This window comes from Globicephala melas, chromosome 11 (assembly GCF_963455315.2).
Source record: "Globicephala melas chromosome 11, mGloMel1.2, whole genome shotgun sequence".
NCBI lineage: Eukaryota > Metazoa > Chordata > Mammalia > Artiodactyla > Delphinidae > Globicephala > Globicephala melas.
The window spans coordinates 70240683-70260627 of NC_083324.2; the positions used below are offsets into that span (position 1 = coordinate 70240683).

The window sequence follows — 19945 nt, forward strand, 5'->3', positions numbered from 1 at the left end:
TGGGAGAGGCCACAACAGTGAGAGGCCCGCGTACTGCAAAAAACAAAACAAAACAAAAAAACCCACTCAATATGACAGTGTTACTTTTGACTAAAGTGGCAAGTGAAACACCTTAAACTGATATTCCAGTTACACACACCCACCCCTACCCCTGGCACTCACTGTTACATTGGTCACAAGCGTAGATTCTCCCTTCCAGAGCCTCTGTCTCTGTGAACTTGGCCAGCATCTCAGTGAGCAGGCACTGAGTCTGATTCAAAGGGATAAACCCCTTTTCTATGCAGTGATAGCGTTCAGGGAATTCCAGGGACAGATCCCAAAAGGGCTCGATGGTATTGGATTTGTAATTGCATGACACACATGTGACCTAGAGTGAAAAGATTGGTTTACAGGTTATATAACTTCCAAGCTTCCCACATACATTTTTGCTAGCACATAACAACCAAAACTAAGTGCATAGTTTTCCAAAAACATTTAACTGTAATATTAAAATAATAAACATAACTTTAAGAGAATTAGAGCATATTACTTCTGGTATGTATCTCTAACCATGACGCTAGCTGGAACTGGAAAAGCACACAGCAGTTATTACTACCTACCCCTTTCTCTCTTCTCTCATAAAGCATGCTTTGCCATTCAATGCTGCAGTATTACAGATGGAAGTTACCATGGAGGCAAGGCATCATCAATCTGAGATGGAGAATTTGCAGATTCCTGTCTGCTTCTCTCATCCTCATACTCTTGTTCTCTCCAGACTTTGCTCCTTCCATCCAGTCCAACTTGCCTCTTTTTGCCCTGTTTCTTGCAGCATCCCTACACTGATCCCTTGTGATTAGACCTCCTCCCCCGCTCAAAGTACCTTGTGATCAGACCTCCTCCCCCGCTGTAACCTTCCCAGATGCACCTTTCTTCCTACAGACCCTCAGAGGGGTAGAGGAAGTGCTGAGAAACAGTCCCCTTTCACACGCTGAAAAATAAAAGCCTAAATAAACTTCCTCTTCCCATCCTACTCATACTCATCATTCTTTTAAAACCCTCAATACCCGGACACAAAACCTCAGTAGGATAGTGTAGTGGTTTTACCTGCATCTCTTTAAGTTGCCCACCTCTTTACCTCTACAAATTCTTTCTGCATGTTCTCACAAAGCCTTATCTATGAGTCTTCACTCATGTCCTTAGATGGCTAAGGAAATGAAAGGTAATGGGGAACAGGAGGGAGACTTGCTTACCCTTTGGCATCCTCCGAGCCACCTCCCTCCCTTGTATGTAAAGAATGCCTTGGAAGGAAGAGTGCTCTTTCACAACAAGCATGGAACCAAGGTTATAGGCAAACTTCAATTTCCTAAAACTGATCAAAGGATGGCATGCCAACAATGGGTACTTGATTATAACAATGGGAATATTATATTACCTGTATCATCATTAAAGATTAAAGACATTTACTGAAAGTGAAATGATATGGCAAGTTGAACTAAAAATCTGCCTGTTAAGACAGGAGGCAAATTCACCAACAAGGCCGTCGCACAGTATAGTAAAAGGTACAGTGGCCGCCCTCAGCTATGCATAGTTACAGCAAATGTTGGCTACCCTAGTTAGGCCAACAGCCTGGGGGAGCTACGCATGGGAAGCCTAACTACTACATCAACCCGTTTCCAGTGTGGTGGGCAGCTGGGGATGGGCTGGGCACACACCTACCTGGCTGAGTAGCTGCCCGTGAAATATGGTGTTCACCACCTTTAAGACCTGTTTGGTGAGCTTCCTCTGGGAGAAGGGGATGAGGATCCGGCGCTTGGTGCCCTCGGACTCGAGTTCCTGCTGCACTTTGTGCAACAACTCGCAGAGAAACTCCTGCGCGTCCTGTTGGTCGTAGCCGCGGAAGGCGGGGATCAGGCTCCACACCGAGTGAAGCATGGCGAAGGGCGACACCAGGGCCCACCTCCCGGACCACATGACGCGGAAGAGGGTGTGCAGTTCGTGGCAGAGGGAGATGTGCTTCGAGCTGGGCTCCTTGTTCTGGATGAGTTCTAGGCTCCTGCTGAGGGAGGCCCCGCCATTCAAGCAGAGGCCCTCGCGCTCGCAGGCCTCGGCCCCGTGGCTCCTGGGCGACAGCTCGGTGGCTGAGCTGCCGGCCGGCCTGCCCGCGAGAGGGGCCTTGCCGTTGGCGGCCCTGGGAAACAGCTGCTCCGTCTTGGACGGGTCGAGGTTCAGGAAGCACTCACGGAACTTGCGCAGGTGGCTGAGCACCTGGAGGATGGAGTTCATGTAGCAGGTGTTGCCCAGGTTGCGCAAGCCCGTGACGCCCGGCGCCATGGCGGGCGCGCGGCGCGGCGCGGGGCGGGGCCCAGCGGGCGCGCGCGGCGCGGCGGCGCGCGGCGCGGCGGCACGGGGCGCGTGCAGCAGGAGGCGCGCGCTCTTGCGCGGAGGGGAGCTGGCCAGCTCCTCCAGCAGCCGCCGCTTCACCTCGCGCCGCCGCTGCCGCGCCGCCTCCTTCTTGCGCTCCAGCGCCTCCTGCCGCCGCCGCTGCTCCAGCTTGGCCTGGCCCCGCGAGGTCTTCTCGAACCAGAGCCGCAGCGTCCGGGCCAGCAGGCGCTGGCGCCGATACCACAGAGCCGTGAGCATCTGCGGCTGTCCCTGAGGAGCGCGCTGCGGCGGGACGGCGTCCTCGCCCGAGGCCATGGACCGCAGCGTCCGCCCGCGCCTCAGCGGCAGGTCCTGCGTCTGGCCCCTGACCGCCAAGAGGGAGCTTCTCAGCAGCTTGAGGTCCCCTTCGGGGTTGTCGTTGAGCACGTAGTCCTTGCACAGGTAGCAGAACACGTAGAGGTCCCGGACCTCCATGGCTAGCGGGTGTCCAGTCTTTTCGAAGTGTTTGAGGGCGTGGTCTTCGATGTAGCGGCCGCAGGCCACGTGGGAGCACTTGAGACAAGCCCACACGGACTCGGTGGTGGCGCACTCCCGGCAGCACCACTTCTGCGGGTTCAGGATGGAGTGGTCCTGGGCTAGCCGCAACCGCCCTACATGTTTGCATCTATCCATGTCGTATGGAAGTCTTCACTCTTTCAACCTGTCACGATAAGGGCCCTCGAAGAGAGAGAGAGAGAGGAAGAGAAAGCTTTCAGCAAAATATTTTCCTAGAAAAAGGCTTGCAACCGGCATTTTCCACTCAGTATTCATTTGTTTTCAATTCAAAACTGGTTCTTTTGGAAGGAAGTTTAAAAAAAGAAAAAGAAAAGCAATTTTGGCATAGACTGGGTATAACAGAAAGACAGTTAAGTTCCTTAAAAAGAATCATAAAATACTAAACGACAGACCTTAGCCCTAATGTGTAAGTTTACATTTTCTAAGGCTGTTTTAATTCTTGAATATCAGCTAATTTTTACGTAAGGCTGATTTGGAAATGTCATTACCCTTATTTCACATTGCACCCAACTGGCCACCAGGGGAAAGAAACTTGTATTCTGAACCATCTCTGAATTGATGATGTCCTGGAAGTGAAAGCCTCTCTGTCTCATACTGACAAGATCCTGGCTGCATGCAAAAAGGAACAGGGCAGAGGAAAGGAGAGGAGAGACATAGACAGCGTTTCACATACCAGTAGGAGAGATGAAGACTCTCAAATAAAAAGGCAATCTTAGGTCGGTTTCACTGTGTTTTTCAAAGTAGAGATAAGAAGATAGGGTAAAAAAGATAAATGGTAAGAAAGAAATTCCTCTGCAGTACAAAGTATTATTTTTATTTTCTTGAGTCCAAAGATCTGGCTAAGTAGGTAGACTGAGCCTCAATCTAACATTTTGTCTTTTGTGGTCTGAATGTTTGCACCCCATTCATATGCTAAAATCTTAACCCTGAAAGGTGATGGTATTAGGAGGTAGGGCCTTTGGGAGGTGCTTAGGTCAAGAATGGGTTGACCCTCATGGGATGAGCCTTCAAGAATGGGATTAGTGCCTTTATAAAAGAGCTCCCTCACCCCTTCCTCCATGTGAGGACACCGTGAAAAGCCAGCCATATGGCTATGAACCAGTTACTCCTTACCAGATAGGGAATCTGGTGCCATGATCTTGGACTTCCCAGCCTCCAGAACTGTGAGAAATGTATGTTTGTTATTCATAAGCCACCTAGTCTATGGCATTTTTGTTACAGCAACCCTGAGGGACTAAGCCAAAGTGTCTTTTTGAAAAGAACATTTACATCTTGTAGAAAGGATGGGAAAACGTTTACCTTCCTTGCTGAAAGTACAGAATGAGACAAATCTGACTTGTAGGACAAGAGGTGTAGTGGCTACTGGTATTACAGTATTTAACCAAACTACCGGGACAAAAGAAAAAAAAGCAAACCTTCTGGATGATATATGTAAAAATGCTTTTTATTTTTAAAAACAGTGGTAACATACTGAGCGTTTTTGTTTTTTTTTTGTCTTTCTAACATTGCTTCTTCAACACTGTTCACCAGAGAAGCCTAATAAGCCATTTTTCCAAGGGAAAGAGGCTATTTTAAAAGAAAACCTTTTATTCTTTGGAAACGTGACTCCCCCCCCCAATACCAGTATTTAAATTCCCTAAAGGCAGTTCCTCTTATAAACTGGATTTCCTTCACCCCATTTCTTGCCCACTTTCAGTTCTGTGAGCAAATACAGTTCTATGACTATGGGGTCACCCAGAGAAGTTCTAAATCCAAAGCACTCTGAGTAGTGCCTTTAGTTGGTTTTCCAGATGCCTTTTTTGGCTTGGCCCTATTGCTAAAACCCACAAATATACCACAGGACCAAACCAGGGATCCTTCCCAGTTTTAAATTGCCCATTCCAATGGGCAGGGGCCATGTCCCTATATAAGAAATCCTTAAATCATACAAAAGAAAGTAACCTAGATTATCTTCCATCAAGTCAGGTCATGCTTTTCCTTTGAGTACTATCAGGATTTAGTTTCTACTATATTTTTCTAATTATTGACTTGTTGCTAAGTGCCCTTTAAGTCATTTCTGTAGATGTATTTCTCCATTTCCTAACTAGCTATAATCTCCTTCAGAGAGGAGATCATGTGTTATATTTCTTTCTTTCCTTTTTTTTTTTTTTTGCCACACTGTGTGGCTTGCGTGATTTTAGTTCCCTGACCAGGGATCCACGAACCCCGGCCCACAGCAGTGAAACCACTGTGTCCTAACCGCTGGACCGCCAGGGAATTCCCTATTTTTCTTTTAAAAAAGAAAATTTTCTTTATAATTCTTTATAATTTCAAGACTTGTGGGTGCTCAACTCTTGAGTGGTCAAAGGTGTTCTGTCAGAATTACCTCTCCACACAGACCAGAACAGTATTGAAATAACCATTTCTGTTTACTTTCTGTAGGGCATAGCCAAATTAAAACAGACATACATTTAAAAGATAAAATGGTAAATAAATGAATTGTCTTTTTGCTACCTATTACCAATCAGGAATTTAAGTTGGATACACATGATGCTTACAACCAATTACTGGAGACACAAAAGAAAGTCAGTAATAAAAGAATGAAAAGGGGGAAAAAAAAATCAAAAGATTGGCAATTCCCAAGTTTGTCACTAACTTCATATTTTTCAAAATGTAGTCTCTGAACCACCTACCAGCATCAGAATTCCTTAGGATACCTGTCATATGTACAGATTTCTGGTCATGACTCCAAATGTGATGAATCAGATTTTGGGAGAGGGGTCTAAAATCTCCATTTTAAACAAGCTCTACAGATGATTCATTTGTACATTAAAGCCTTAGAACCACTGTACTAATCAGTAAATTATATAGGGCTGAAGAACTCCTCATAGAAATCAAAGAAATCAAGGGATCAAAAATTTTATTTCTCAAGATCTTTCACTTAGACATTGTTCAATAGAACTTTCTGCAACGATGGAAATATTCTTTATCTGCATTGTCCAATACTGTACTAACTAGCCACATGTGCCTCCTGAGTACCTGAAATGTGGCTAGTGAAACTGAGGGACTGACTTTTAATTTTATTTAATTTTAATTAATTTAAATTTAAATAGCCACATGTGACTGGTGGCTGCAGTATTAGATAGCACAGATTTAAATACACCAGCACATACTATCTTTAGCTCACTTGGGTTTTCTTTTTGTTTTCTTCCCTTTGGAAGATTCACTACTCACTGAATCATGTCTGAATAGCCTCTTCTAACTCAAAACCTGACAAATCCCCATTTTAGCCAAAAGGAACCTTGATGTGTCTTCAGAAATTTAATTGCTACTGAGATCTTATCACATGAAACATAGCACAGCTTCAAATCCTACAAAGAGAGAATATTTCTATGAATAGGAATACAGCAACACAACACCCAAGACATTGATACCTTATGAAATCAACTCTGTGCTAGAAAAAACATGCTGGAACAACCAAAAGCCAAAATAGAAAACCACTAAAAAACCATTCCACACCCTCTTCATGGAATGCTGTCAAATGGAAAGGGCACTCTGGAAATTCTTTCTTCCAATTTCATTTTCTGATCTATAAATCTGCTGATCACGCACATCCTTTCCTGCACAGCCTTTTTCCCATTACAGATCTGTCGTGGCAACTCACTAACCTGCCATATGGCAGAGTAAATCCATTCAGGAAAACACAGGGCTACTCTGCACCTCACTACACTGATTTAACCTAGGCAGACTAGCTTCTCTAGAGGAAAAACATAGCTGATCATGCAATGGAAATCACTCAAAAGTGACACAAAAGTCAATGCACACAATAGAGAATAAAGAGAATACAATCTTGGGTATACTCAGTTCAAGAAAGACCGTGTATTTCACTCACCCCTCACACATCCTCTGACCATTTTATTTAAGAACAAGGCCTAACACTCACAGTCACAAAGAGGAAATCTATTTTACATTTTTCTGACATGGACCCCTTTTCCTTCATAATTGCTAAAGGTCATAAAAGTCCTAACACTTCCATTTAAAACATATATCATCCAGTGTGACAGGCACCCAGTATCCAAAAGAGAGAAACTTGCAGTGTAACTGGAAATGAACATGATGTGCCTTAATAGTTCTCCATCATTAAGTATATCAGTAACTGTAAAAAAATGTCCTGCTCACCCTGGATCAATCTGCATACAGGGAAAGCAAACCTGACAAAATATTAGCGTTTGCTTCTTTAAGTAATATAGTTTTAATTTAAAAATCTGAATCAACTTGAGCTAAAAACCATAATTAATATTTAAAAGGATTCTACTATAGTTAATATCACCAAATAGTAAAAGAAGGTAATGGAACCTGTTCAATGTTTGCCTTTTGTTCTGATGAGAAACTTCTAGATTTATCACATTATTTTTTAAAGGTCTCTGTATGAGAGAGATGACTGAGCATTACAAAAATCTTTCAAAAACCTATAGCTTGAAAACATGATTCATCTTTTAATTGGACTATTCCAATTATTCTCAAATAGCAGATTTCTTAGCCGATCCGAAATGGATAACAGCATCACCCGAAATAAAATTTCTGGGGAGAAGTTCAACAAAAACAAAATAGGAAAAATTTAAGAGAATCTACTTTAGGGAGATTTCCATTTCTTCTCTCTCATCGTATTGATTTCTTCTCAGTTCTTGACTAAGGATAGTGGAAAAATCCTGCCTGATCTTGGTGAGACCAAGCGGCATAAATTCCAGCTTCAGAGAGAGTAGACACTATGGTAACATGCTGACAGCCTTCATTTACATAAAAGAATACTAATTACGTGGTATCATCAACATCTGCGATTCTGCTCACCGCCATATGCGACAGAGCAGGGTATTTTAACCCTTCAACCTGCTACACATACCCTACATTACATGTCCCACAAAACCTGCAAAGGGTGCTTAAAGACACAATGAACACATTTTTACAAATAACAAGTGTTGAAAATGAATTTTATTTTCAGCTAACAGTTTATTTCTAAGAGATATGGGAAAATATAATTTAGTATCAATATCCAATTAAGACAAAGATTTTTTAAAACAAGGTAGAAATCGCATTAAGATACAGTTAATAACCCAAAAGGGAAAATGCTACATTTTAGAGTATTATTATATAGGGCTTTAAAAGGCTGTATTTTAAGTACAATGAAACTAGCCTTTTGAATTTTTGCATTATGGCTAAAATAAAACAAAGAAATAGATACAAAATAACAAAAACAAAAACTAGGAGCAGAGACTGAGAAGGGTGACGCTAGCCCTTGGCTAAGGGCAGTGTGTAGGGGGGAGCACGCGGTGGGGTGGCGGGGCGGGGAGTGGCGGTGGGGGGGGGAAGATGGCTGAAGGGGTGGAGGGTCCTCACAGCTGCTGCACTTTCCCTTGTTCCCCTTCGTTTCCATTCTCCCTGAATGTGGGGGTGGGTCGGTGGATGGGGGACAGATAACCTGTAGGTCAGAGCGTCCGTCCCTCAGAGACTCCTGCAGAGGCTGAATTCTCTGGGACGAGGTTGGAAGCTCTAACCAAATGTGTTCTTGAGCTCTTAAACCCGAGAGCGGAACGGCCACTTAAGCAGCGGCTCTTGGCCACAGGCGATGGTACGCTAATGCGCTGGGTGCGCCGGGGCCTTGCGAGGTTGGCCATCACTCATCAGTAATCAAGCGCTGATGTTCGAGAATGAGCCTGTTTAATCACGAGTTACAGATTTAAGGTTATGTCTGCACAATAATGTCTCTCTCTCTTGCATTAGGATCTGCTTTCCTCAGTGAGAAAGCAGTAGAGTTCATGTAGAGAGCCAGCCAGCACACAACCGATTGCCACAGCGCAGGGAGATGACAAAGACAGAACGACCAGCACAGTACAGATGCTTTGCTCTGTGCCAAATACCAACTTATCTAACTGTATTAAGAGCCAGAATTGGGTGTAAGCCCTCTGTACCTTCAGTCTCTGCTCTCTTTTGTTTGCCTCCTTCCTCTCCAGCTGCAACATGCCCAAGTCTCTCCTGTCTGAAAAACACACAGACCCAACTTTGCCCTGCCTCTAGACTATCCTTGACACTATTTTTAGGCTCTTTCTCCTTCTGCTTACTTTATTTATGGCAAGAATAATGTGCAGCTTCATCTTTCTCACAACTCACTCCTTCGCACCTTCATTTCATAGCAACTGTTTTCTCAAAGGTCTCTGCAATTTCCTCAGTGCTGAGTTCATCAGCCCTTTCTCAGTCCCCATCCACATCTATTCTGCCCCTGACACTGAATACACACTCACGCCTGCATTTTAGGCTACTGTTCTCTTCCTACGTCTGTAAATACACCTTCTCTGTTTTCATGTGTGTCTCTCTTCCTTGAAATATAGACTCTCCTTAAGATTCTGTTCTCAACTCTCTTCTTGATGATTTCGTCTGTTCCTAGAACGTCAAGTATCATTTCTATTAATTAATGTATTTTAATTCTCACACTTTTAAAAAACCACTTTATTGAGATATAGTTGACATACCATAAAATTCACTCATTTAAACCACACAACTCAATAATTTTTAGTACACTCACAGAGTCCCATAAATACTTTTGCATGTAAAATCTGTCCATTTCCTTACAGAGGCTTGGTCTCAGGTTGGATCTTCACATTCTGATACCGCATTATGGTATACTACTGTTAATGCTATTTGCGGGATGAAGCTTCTGAATATGTTTTGCAACTGTTTGTTTGGTAGCAGTGATGTACTGAGCTATACACACTGAGATCATGTACTGAGTTATACATACTGTTTCATCCAAGGCTCCTGATGATCAAGACATGTAAGACGACAGACAGGGGGTTAAGGAAATGCCATCTGTGGAACAAAGCTAAGCTAGCTGGCCTTCAAAGGATCAGACTTTTTGATTCATTAGCCTACTCTTGCCAAAGAGGTCTGTGCCTAAAACTTAACCCCTTTTCCAGGAGGATAGTGGACTGGGCGCAAGGGGGCCAAGGAAGACTGCTCATATAAAATTCAGAGAAATTCTGAATACACTGGGAGCCTGTGCACGCGCGTGTGCGTGCGCGCACACACACACACACACAGAAATGTTACCTGTGACTGTGCGGAGAAGTGACAGCCGAGAGTGGAGATAACTAGTTTGGCTGTGTAAGGATTAAACAGGTCTGCTTCAGAGCTTAGTAATTTGTGGCACTTCCAGATCAAACCTGCTGATGCTTTTAGTATGATCTCCCTGACAAGCTAGTGTTAAGGCAAGGTCCAAACTAAAGGCTCCCTCTTCTACTCCACTGCCACATGGAAAAATTCTATTGCTACCGCTGAGAGAATCAGGGTTTACCCTTTAAATATCTGACCGCAGGAATTATGGTTTGTCCCTGCAGTATGCCTCCAAAACACTGTTCTCTACAGCAGCTGGGCAGTCATCGTAAGTGTGTACATATGTGTATACATATGTCAAAGTGTACGTATATGTCAAATTTCTAGAATTGTGCCCTTTAAATACATGCAGTTTATTGTATGTAAATTACATCTCAATACATTTGTTTAAAATTGCATAGACACACACGCACAGACACATATACACACACAAGTGAATAATATACCTCTAATGAAATAATGGATCTAGTCAGTAGCTCCAACCACTAGGTGAAAGCTGACAGGAAACTTTACAATGGGTGGATAAGGCTGACAGCACCTGACTCCAGTGATCAATTTCACATTGAAAATAGGACAACCAGACATTATATGCTTCCCTGCTATGATGCAATAAGAGGTTCACAGCAGCATCACCTATAAAGTACTCTTGCTAAAAGAACTGAACCTGGGCTTCCCTGGTGGCGCAGTGGTTAAGAATCCGCCTGCCAATGCAGGGAACACGGGTTCAGCCCTGGTCCAGGAAAATCCCACATGCCGCAGAGCAACTAAGCCCGTGCACCACAACTACTGAGCCTGTGCTCTAGAGCCCACGAGCCACAACTACTGAGCCCACATGCCACAACTACTGAAGCCTGCGCACCTAGGGCCTGTGCTACGCAACAAGAAAAGCCACCGCAATGAGAAGCCCGTGCACCGCAACAAAGAGTAGCCCCTGCTCGCCACAACCAGAGAAAGCCCGCGTGCAGCAGCAAAGACCCAACGCAGCCCAAAATAAATAATAAATAAATTATTAAAAAAACCAAAACTGAACCTGAGTCCAATGAAGCCTTTGGATCTAACCAAGTTATAAGAAATGTGGGAGACAGGAACGTGCTACCACAAGGTTGCAATTAGCCAACGGACCAAATCAGAGTGTGGCAAATGCTACAGGATCAGTGATCTGGAGTCTTTAAGAAATAAATGACATGAAGAAAAAAGCAGGGGGATAGATTTGCTACAGATTATAAGAAACCTAAAAACATATCAACCAAATGCAATGTGTGGTTCTTATTTAGATCCTGATTTGAACAAACCAAATATAAAAATATATTTTTGAGAAAACTGGGAGAAATGTTTTAAAATACTGTTTGCCTCTAGCTATACCACTATATTTTTTAACAGTTTCGTTGAGGTAGAATTGACATACAGTGAACTGTACATATTTAAAGTATACAACTTGATACATTTTGCATATACTTGTGAAATCAACACAACCAAAATAATGAACACATTGATCACCCCCAAAAGTTTCATGCCCCTTTGTAATCCTTTCCCCCAGCCTCCCTCCCTTAAACCCCCAGTCCAAAACTTGAGAAATTTAAACACAGACTAGGACTGCCCTGGTGGCGCAGTGGTTAAGAATCTGCCTGCCAATGCAGGGGACACGGGTTCGATCCCTGGTCCGAGAAGATTCCACATGCCATGGAGCAACTAAGCCCGTGTGCCACAACTACTGAACCTATGTGCTGCAACTACTGAAGCCTGCACGCCTAGAGCCCGTGCTCCACAACGATAAGCCACTGCAATGAGAAGCCTGCGCACCGCAACAAAGAGTAGCCCCTGCTCGCTGCAACTAGAGAAAGTCCACGCACAGCAACAAAGACCCAACGCAGCCAAAAAAATAAACACAGACTAAGCATTAGCTAATATTAATAATTATTAGTTTAACGTGACAATAGTACTGTGGCTGTATTTTTTCAGTCTTCATATGTTAGAGACACCTCTGAAGTATTTATAGGTGAAATATTACGATGCATGGAATTTGCTTTAAAATACTCTAGTGGCAGGAAGATAGATGAAACAAGATTGTCAAAACGTTCATAATTGTTGAAGCTGATTGATGGGCACATGGAGTTCATTATACTATTCCCTTTATTTTTGTGTATGCTTGAAAAGTTCCAAAAAAATTTTTTTAAAGACAAAAAGCAAACAATATACTCTCTGATAGCAAAAGAAAACCTTGAGATATGAACCATTCACAAATTAGACAAATTATGGGACACCTTTCATCTCTGTCATTTTACCATCATATCTAGTCTTACCTTGAGATGCACCCTCCCTACCCCTCAAGACACACCCAACCAAAGCAGTGCAGTTTTTCTTGGCAGTGTTAGTCACAGAGATTGCTTGCATAGTCCTTTGGTCTGGGCCTCAAGTACACCCTTTAGACTCAGGTAGCAACTTCTTTGCAGCCCCCCAAACTTTCTTTCAAAAACTTCACCAGAATTTTGCCCACAAAAATTTCCTGAGGATGTTTCTCTTTTGGGGGCACAAAGCCACTTTAGTTGAGCTGTTGAAATGTTCGTGCTTAGTGTAATGTTTTCTCTCTTTCTGCAACTTCCTCCTTTATTGGGAAGGAAAATCTCTTTTTTTTTTTTTTTGGCAATTCTGCTTCTTCCTCACTAACTCTGATTATCCAGGTGGCAAGGAGCTCATCCTATGCCTTTCTGAATTTCACTGTAGTCACAGCAAAAAACAGTAGCACAAAAATTATATTAAAAAAAAAAAATTTCTGGGGCTTCCCTGGTGGCGCAGTGGTTGAGAGTCCGCCTGCCGATGCAGGGGACGTGGGTTCGTGCCCCGGTCCGGGAGGATCCCACATGCTGCGGAGCGGCTGGGCCCGTGAGCCATGGCCGCTGAGCCTGCACGTCCGGAGCCTGTGCTCCGCAACGGGAGAGGCCACAACAGTGAGAGGGCCGCGTAGCGCAAAAAAAAAAAAAAAAAAAAAAAAATTTCTGTTTCTCTGACTCCAGTCAGATAAAGGTTACTCCCAGTCCATGTGATGTCTGGGGAAGCGAAATCTGGCCACAAAGATCCAATACAATATTCACAAACATCAACCAACAGGTTGTTTTCAGCTGAGACTTTGGAATATATTTTCTCATAGAAGCAATGCTACAAATAGCACTTGGTCCAGTTAAAAAGCTATTGAGCCCATCATGTATCCTTGGTGTCGTACCAGAATACTAGTGCTACCACTACGGAAGCTAACTATCAAATGCATTATTCTGAGAAAATTAATGCAAAGTTTCAACTTAAAATGCCAAGAACCGCTTTCCCAGCTGCAGCCCAGGCAATGAAATTGGGAATCTCCCTCCTCCCGCTTTCCCCACATGGCTAAAGAGGGCTTTCCACACATGGCCATTTGTATGGAAGACACATATATATGTTAGGAACTGCCTGCAGAGGAAAAGAAGGAACAATTTCTGTGAACAGAAAATAAATCTGACTAGAATTTACAAATGGATCGTCAGGATTAGTTGGTGATTTCAGTGGCTGCTCTAAGGAAAGGAAACCCCATCTTCCTGATGTCCTGTTTCTTAAAAGGATAGTAGTATATTTAATCCTGTGCCTTCCCCAATAATATACCAAAGCACATCTGTCAGGATGGAGGTCCATCATATTTTGCATAAATGGAGACACAACTTTTAAAAAAATGTATGTATGTACTTATTTATTTTTGGCTGTGTTGGGTCTTTGATGCTGCGCCTGGGTTTTCTCTAGTTGCGGCGAGTGGGGGCTACTCTTCATCACAGGGCGCGGGCTTCTCATTGCAGTGGTTTCTCTTGTTGCGGAGCTCGGGCTCTAGGCGCACGGGCTTCGGTAGTTGTGGCATGCGGGCTCAGTAGTTGTGGCTCGCAGGCTCTAGAGCACAGGTTCAGCACAGGCTTAGTTGCTCTGCGGTATGTGGGATCTTCCCGGAGCAGGGCTTGAACCCATGTCCCCGGCATTGGCAGGTGGATCCTTAACCACTGTGCCACCAGGGAAGTCCCAAGACACAACTTTTCAGCACTTTATTTCAAGAGCAAAGAAGACAGATGTCCAAAGAGAAGGGGCCAAATACAAAGCGGTATTTGTTACATACATACAAAAGGAGAAAACCTGAAGCTACAAAGAAAACACTCAGGCACTTTAATTGAGAAAAGGTTAAATAAATTATAAATTGGCCATATAACTGAAACCACCTGTAGTTTTTTGTTTTGTTTTCTAAAGAGGCAGGCCTCTGTGTACAACAATTCAAAATACAGTATGTGAAAAAGAAAAGGGGTAGAATAGTGTATATAATATGCATCAAGACTAAAAAAACTACACATGCAGAATCTCTCTCTCATGTGCAATTAAGAAGATAAACAAGAAACGGGTAACACCACATGCCCTGTAGTGGCAAACAGGGGGTGGAGATGGAAATGAGAGAGTCATCAACATTTGTACCTTTTGGGGAAAAAAAATCATGTATTATCTATTTTCAAAAAGGATACAGCACTGAGGAAACTGTTTCAATAATCTTAAAAATTCAGGCATCAGCAAGATGGCTGAAGATAAGTGCAGGGCATATATGATTTACTATGCTTTTATTAGAAAATAAGATTTAGGGACAGGCAGTCTGATGATATTTATGGCATATGGAGAACCCAAGGAATTATATTCTAGTAGCACTAATCACTGCAAAAAGAACCCCCCACTTGTTTTTCCACAAGCTTATGACCAGCAAAGTGCAGACCTCTTTGGCTTATTGCAGAGGGGCTTACATAGCACAGCCTCAGTCGGTCGTGTCAATCATTTGAAATTTCATATCAGCCAAGGTACCAAGGTAATTTCTACTCTGCTTCCCCAGAGGCCACACCGAAAATTGTCAGTAGAAGGGAATCCTGTAAGCAGACCCTTCCAACTCTCAAGAGATCTTCATTTCCTTCATGGACAGCTCCTAACACTATGCCAGTGTACCGAGCAGCAAAATCTCTCTCTCAACACACAACCAACCTCTCTGAAGGAGCGTGGGTGTGAGAGTGTGGGTGTGTTTTGGGATGGTGAAGGCAATCAGCTGAATGATGGAGGACCCGCCCACACACAAATCATTCCAAGTATAAAAGTATACTATAAGCCTCAGTTTCTCAAATCTATAAAACCGGAGAACAATAATACCTACACTTCAAAGAATTGTTCTGAGGGAGACTCAAATGAGATGGCCACATAACTGCGTTCTGAAAGTGACTGACTCTAAACAAAGTACTGGCTGACTTGGCCACCTTGTCACTCATTCCCAAAAAGTTATTTTTGCTTCCACAGGGCTTAGAGTCAGGCTGGCTAATTGAGCAGCTTACAGTAACTGACTATCTGGTCTTGACTTTACCCAGATAGTTTCATCTAATAAGGTCTTCATACTAAAATATTCTTAAATGAGAAATTAGAGGATACTTTTATATTAAAAATGAGAAAAATCACTATCTTTCCAAAACAAATTAAAAGGTTTTATTATTTATTATCTATTTTTCTTAGGTCTTTAAAAATTGTGTTTAATAGCAACACAGAGCAAGGCTAGTAAAAGTCCAATTAAGATGCTAAAAACAAACCCAGAGCACCATAAAATGCTGTTGAATTAAAGAAGCAGAATCAGGCTCAGCTCACACTCGCCAACAGGGGTATGCCCATTGAATACTTACAGGTCCAACAGAATGTGCTGCGTGGCAAAAATATAAAAGGGGCCTTCTTTCAAATAAGGCATAGAAGGCATTTCAAAGACGTGAACTGTGCATGAACCCTCATCTCTCCTTAAGAATAAAGCAGAAGTACTTCTGGGAACTCAACTATAGTGAGCTGGCACAAGAGAATAGAAGGCCAGTGCACACCCAGGCAGCGAACTTCATGTAGTTTAAATCCCACAAGTCCCAGCCACTTCTCCTATTTTAAAGATATCAGCCTCCTGGCCTGCCAGTGAGTCCCACACTTGGATTAAGGGACTGACACTCTCATTAAAGACAAACAGAGAATCTTATAAGGGAAACACATAAAGCCAATCAACTGCTAATAATTAAGCGTAGATTAATTTACCATAGCAGGAAGCAGAAAGCTGGGTGCTAAGGGGCAGGATACTGCATAGCTAAATGCAGTGAGGAAGAAACTAAAGAGGGAAAGAGAAGTATGAATCACTGACTGAGACCCTGTAGAAGGGAGACTTGAGCCTTAAGGAGTATTGGACAGCAAGGAGGGAGATCCCTAAAAAATGGTATGAGAACAAAAAAATAAGCCTCACTGACTTCATCATTTTTTTCCTGCATCCTTCCCATGTTGCCTGTGGTAACTGTGCTGAACGTTGTCCATACCTATCAAGTTATAATATCAGTGAGGTATAATGAAACAAGGTAAATACGTGATTCATTACGTGTAGCTTTAAATACATATGAATAACTAGAAAAGTAATTATTCTAAAGTTAAACCTTTCGTTTCTGAACATGCGCTTCTGAGTCTGACATCTCAGTAAATTTCAGTTTGTTATTTTTAAGTTACTGGTCACTAACAGCCTATAGCCAACGGTAAAGTCCCCATCAAATCACCCAACTCCACTACAACCAATTTATCAAAACATATACATTATCACTATACCTATCACTCACACAAGAACTTACCAGAATTAATAAGAACTAAACTGCTTTGAAGGAACTATCAGGAAAAAAAATCATATCTAATACTGGCAGAAGCAAAATAATAAACATTACATATTCCAAGAGACCAATCAACAGACTTCTAAGGGACCACTTAATACTACTTATTCTAGGAGGCCAGCTTATGAGTCTGCCAGTAAAGGAAATATCTCATAGAATTGTTCCAGATATGACCTAGACTTTAGTGGAAAGTGGGGCAGAACCCATTAAGGTGCTGATGTCATTGAACAGGTTTAAGAAATAAGGAATCCTCACTTTGTGTCTGTACATGTCAATGACATAGAATGTCTCTAAAACTGCAGATGAGGCTTTATCTTCTGAGACTGAAGTTCAAAAGAAGAAAAATGTAGTGGACACAATAATCCATCTGTTAAAAACACCAAAATCCTGAGGTCTGAGTGACTGCAGAGTTCTGGGGACCCCCAAGCCCATTTATGAAAAGCGCATGGTTAACATCATACTCAATGATGAAAACTGAAAGCTTTTCCTCTAAGATCAGGAACAAGGCAAGGATGCCTGCTCTCACCACTTCCGTTTAACATAGTATTAAAAGTCCTAGCCAGAGCAAGTAGGCAAGAAAAAAATCAAAAGGCATCTAAACCAGAAAAGAAGAAGTAAAATGACCTCTGTTCATAGATGACATGATCTTATATGTAGAAAACTCTAAAGGTTACAAACACACACACACACACATACACACACAGAACTAATGAATTCAGCAAAGTTGTAGTACACAAAAGCAACATACAAAAGTCAGTGTGTTCCTATACACTAACAATGAAATCTGAAAAGGAAATTAAGAAAACAATTCCATTTACAATGGAATAAAAAAGAATAAATACTTGGGAATAAACCTTACCAAGGAGGTAAAAGACTTGTATACTGAAAATTACAAAACATTGCTGAAAGAAATTACAGAAAACACAAATACATGAAAAGACATCTCATGTTCATGGATTGGAAAACTTAACGTTGTTAATAAGATGTCCATACTACCCAAAATGATCTACAGGTTCAGTGAAATCCCTACCAAAATTCCAACGGCATTTTTTGCAGAAATAGGAAAATACACCCTAAAATTCATATGGAATCTCAAGGGACTCCAAAGAGTGAAAACAATTTTGAAAAAAAACACAGAAGGACACACTCATACTTTCCGATTTCAAAACCTACCACAAAGCTATAGTACAAAACAGTATGGTACTGGCATAAAGACAAATAGACAAATGGAATAGAACAGACAGTCCTGAAATAAACTCTTATGTATATGGTCAAATGAACTTTAGCAAGGGTGCCAAGACCACTCAGTGAAGAACTGTCTCTTCAACAAATGGTGTTAGGAAAACTGATATCCACATGTAAAGGAATGAAGCTGGACCCTTAACTTATACCATATACAAAAGTTAACCCAAAATGGATTAAAGACCTGACCATAAGACCTAAAACTATATAATTCCTAGAAGAAAACATAGGGGAAAATCTTCATGACATTGGACTTTGCAATGATTTCTTGGATATTATACCAAAAACACAGGCAACAAAAGCAAAAATAGAGAGGTAGACTACATCAAACTTAAAAACTTTTGTGCATCAAAGGACACAATCAACAGAGTGAAAGGCAACCTACAGAGTGGGAAAAAATATTTTCAAATGTATCTCATAAGGGGTTAATATCCAGAATATATAAAGAACTTCTACAACTCAACAACAAAAAAATCAAATAACCCAATTAAAAAATGGGCAAAGGACCTGAACAGACATTTCTCCAAAGATGATATATAAAATGGCTAACATGCATTGAAAAGATGCTCAACATCACTAATCATCAGAGAAATGCCCATCAATGGATGAATAAACAAACTGGTATACACACACACACACACACACACACACAATGGAATATTATTCAGCCTTAAAAAGGAAGGAATTCTGACACATGCTATAACATGATTGAACCTTAAGGACATTATGCTAAATGAAATATGCCAGTCACAAAAAAAGACAAACACTGTTATGATTCCATTTACATGAGGTATCTAAAATAGTCAAATTCCTAGAAACATAAAGTATAATGGTGGTTACCAGTAACTGGGGAGAGGAGAAAAAGGGTATAGAGTTTTAGATTTACAAGATGAAAAAGTTCTGGAGATCCGTTTCACAACAATGTCAATATACTCAACACTACTGAATTGTACACTTAAAAATGGTTAAAATGGTATTTTTTTTACCACATTTTTACCAAAACTGGTTAAGATGTTAATTTTACATGTCTTTTCCTTTTTTTCTTTTTTTTAAAGAAAAAGCATTAAAACATTTGTTCAGCACAAATGAGACCTGTGATCTCAGCATTTTCAATCTCACATGGAAGATGAGAAATAAACACAGAGAACCTGAGTAGGTAATGGCCTCTTATTAGGCTGCCAAAGCAAACACACTAAAAGCTTTACTAAGAAGCAAGATAAACTACAGTTCAACTAGTATTTTCCTGAATGTGCTTCCAACTGATATGACTGATGCAATCACTTGGGAGTTCATTCTATCCCAAGGTAATTCCTCCTAACCCAAACAGGATGTCCAGATGAAGGCATTCCCCGACTACTCTTCAGACCCATAATTCCACTGGCCAGGGTAAGATTCCTATCTGTTTTGTTCTTGGGAAACACTGTTCTTTGTTAAGATATTGTATCTCTCCATGTTCTTGGTGTTAAGTGCCCTTTCTCTTACGGCGATGATAACAGATAGTAGTTTGGGTTGGCATACATGTGTGCATGCAAGTGTGTATTTTGTTTGTTTGTTTTTGTTTTTTTTGCGGTACGCGGGCCTCTCACTGCTGTGGCCTCTCCCGTTACGGAGCACAGGCTCCGGACGCGCAGGCTCAGCGGCCATGGCTCACAGGCCCAGCCGCTCCGCGGCATGTGGGATCTTCCCGGACCGGGGCACGAACCCGTGTCCCCTGCATCGGCGCATCGGCAGGCGGACTCTCAACCACTGCGCCACCAGGGAAGTCCTGCAAGTGTGTATTTTATAGATCTATGAAATTAAAAAGAAAAAATCTGGGAACCACTGTTGTAGATAAAGTCCTCTTGGACCAAAGCTTTGGAGAGTCTTTTAACCTTATGAATCTATGATTCTAAAGGTCACAGTCCTCAGGACTTCCCTGGTGGCACAGTGGATAAGACTCCGTGCTC

The 19945-nt window shown here is 42.1% G+C and overlaps 1 protein-coding gene across 2 annotated transcripts in view; it reads right to left on the reverse strand.

Annotated features, from left to right (window-relative positions):
- The window catches only part of USP49 (ubiquitin specific peptidase 49), a 74955-nt gene that overhangs the window by 10970 nt on the left and 44040 nt on the right, over positions 1–19945 (reverse strand). For both annotated transcript variants that reach the window (XM_060308999.1, XM_060308998.1), the window contains exons 2-3: positions 1696–3078; positions 163–367 (exon numbers count right to left, since the gene is read on the reverse strand). In XM_060308999.1, the coding sequence (XP_060164982.1) occupies positions 163–367; positions 1696–3033 (1543 nt within the window). In that variant the 5' untranslated portion in view covers positions 3034–3078. The remainder of the gene's footprint in view (positions 1–162; positions 368–1695; positions 3079–19945) is intronic.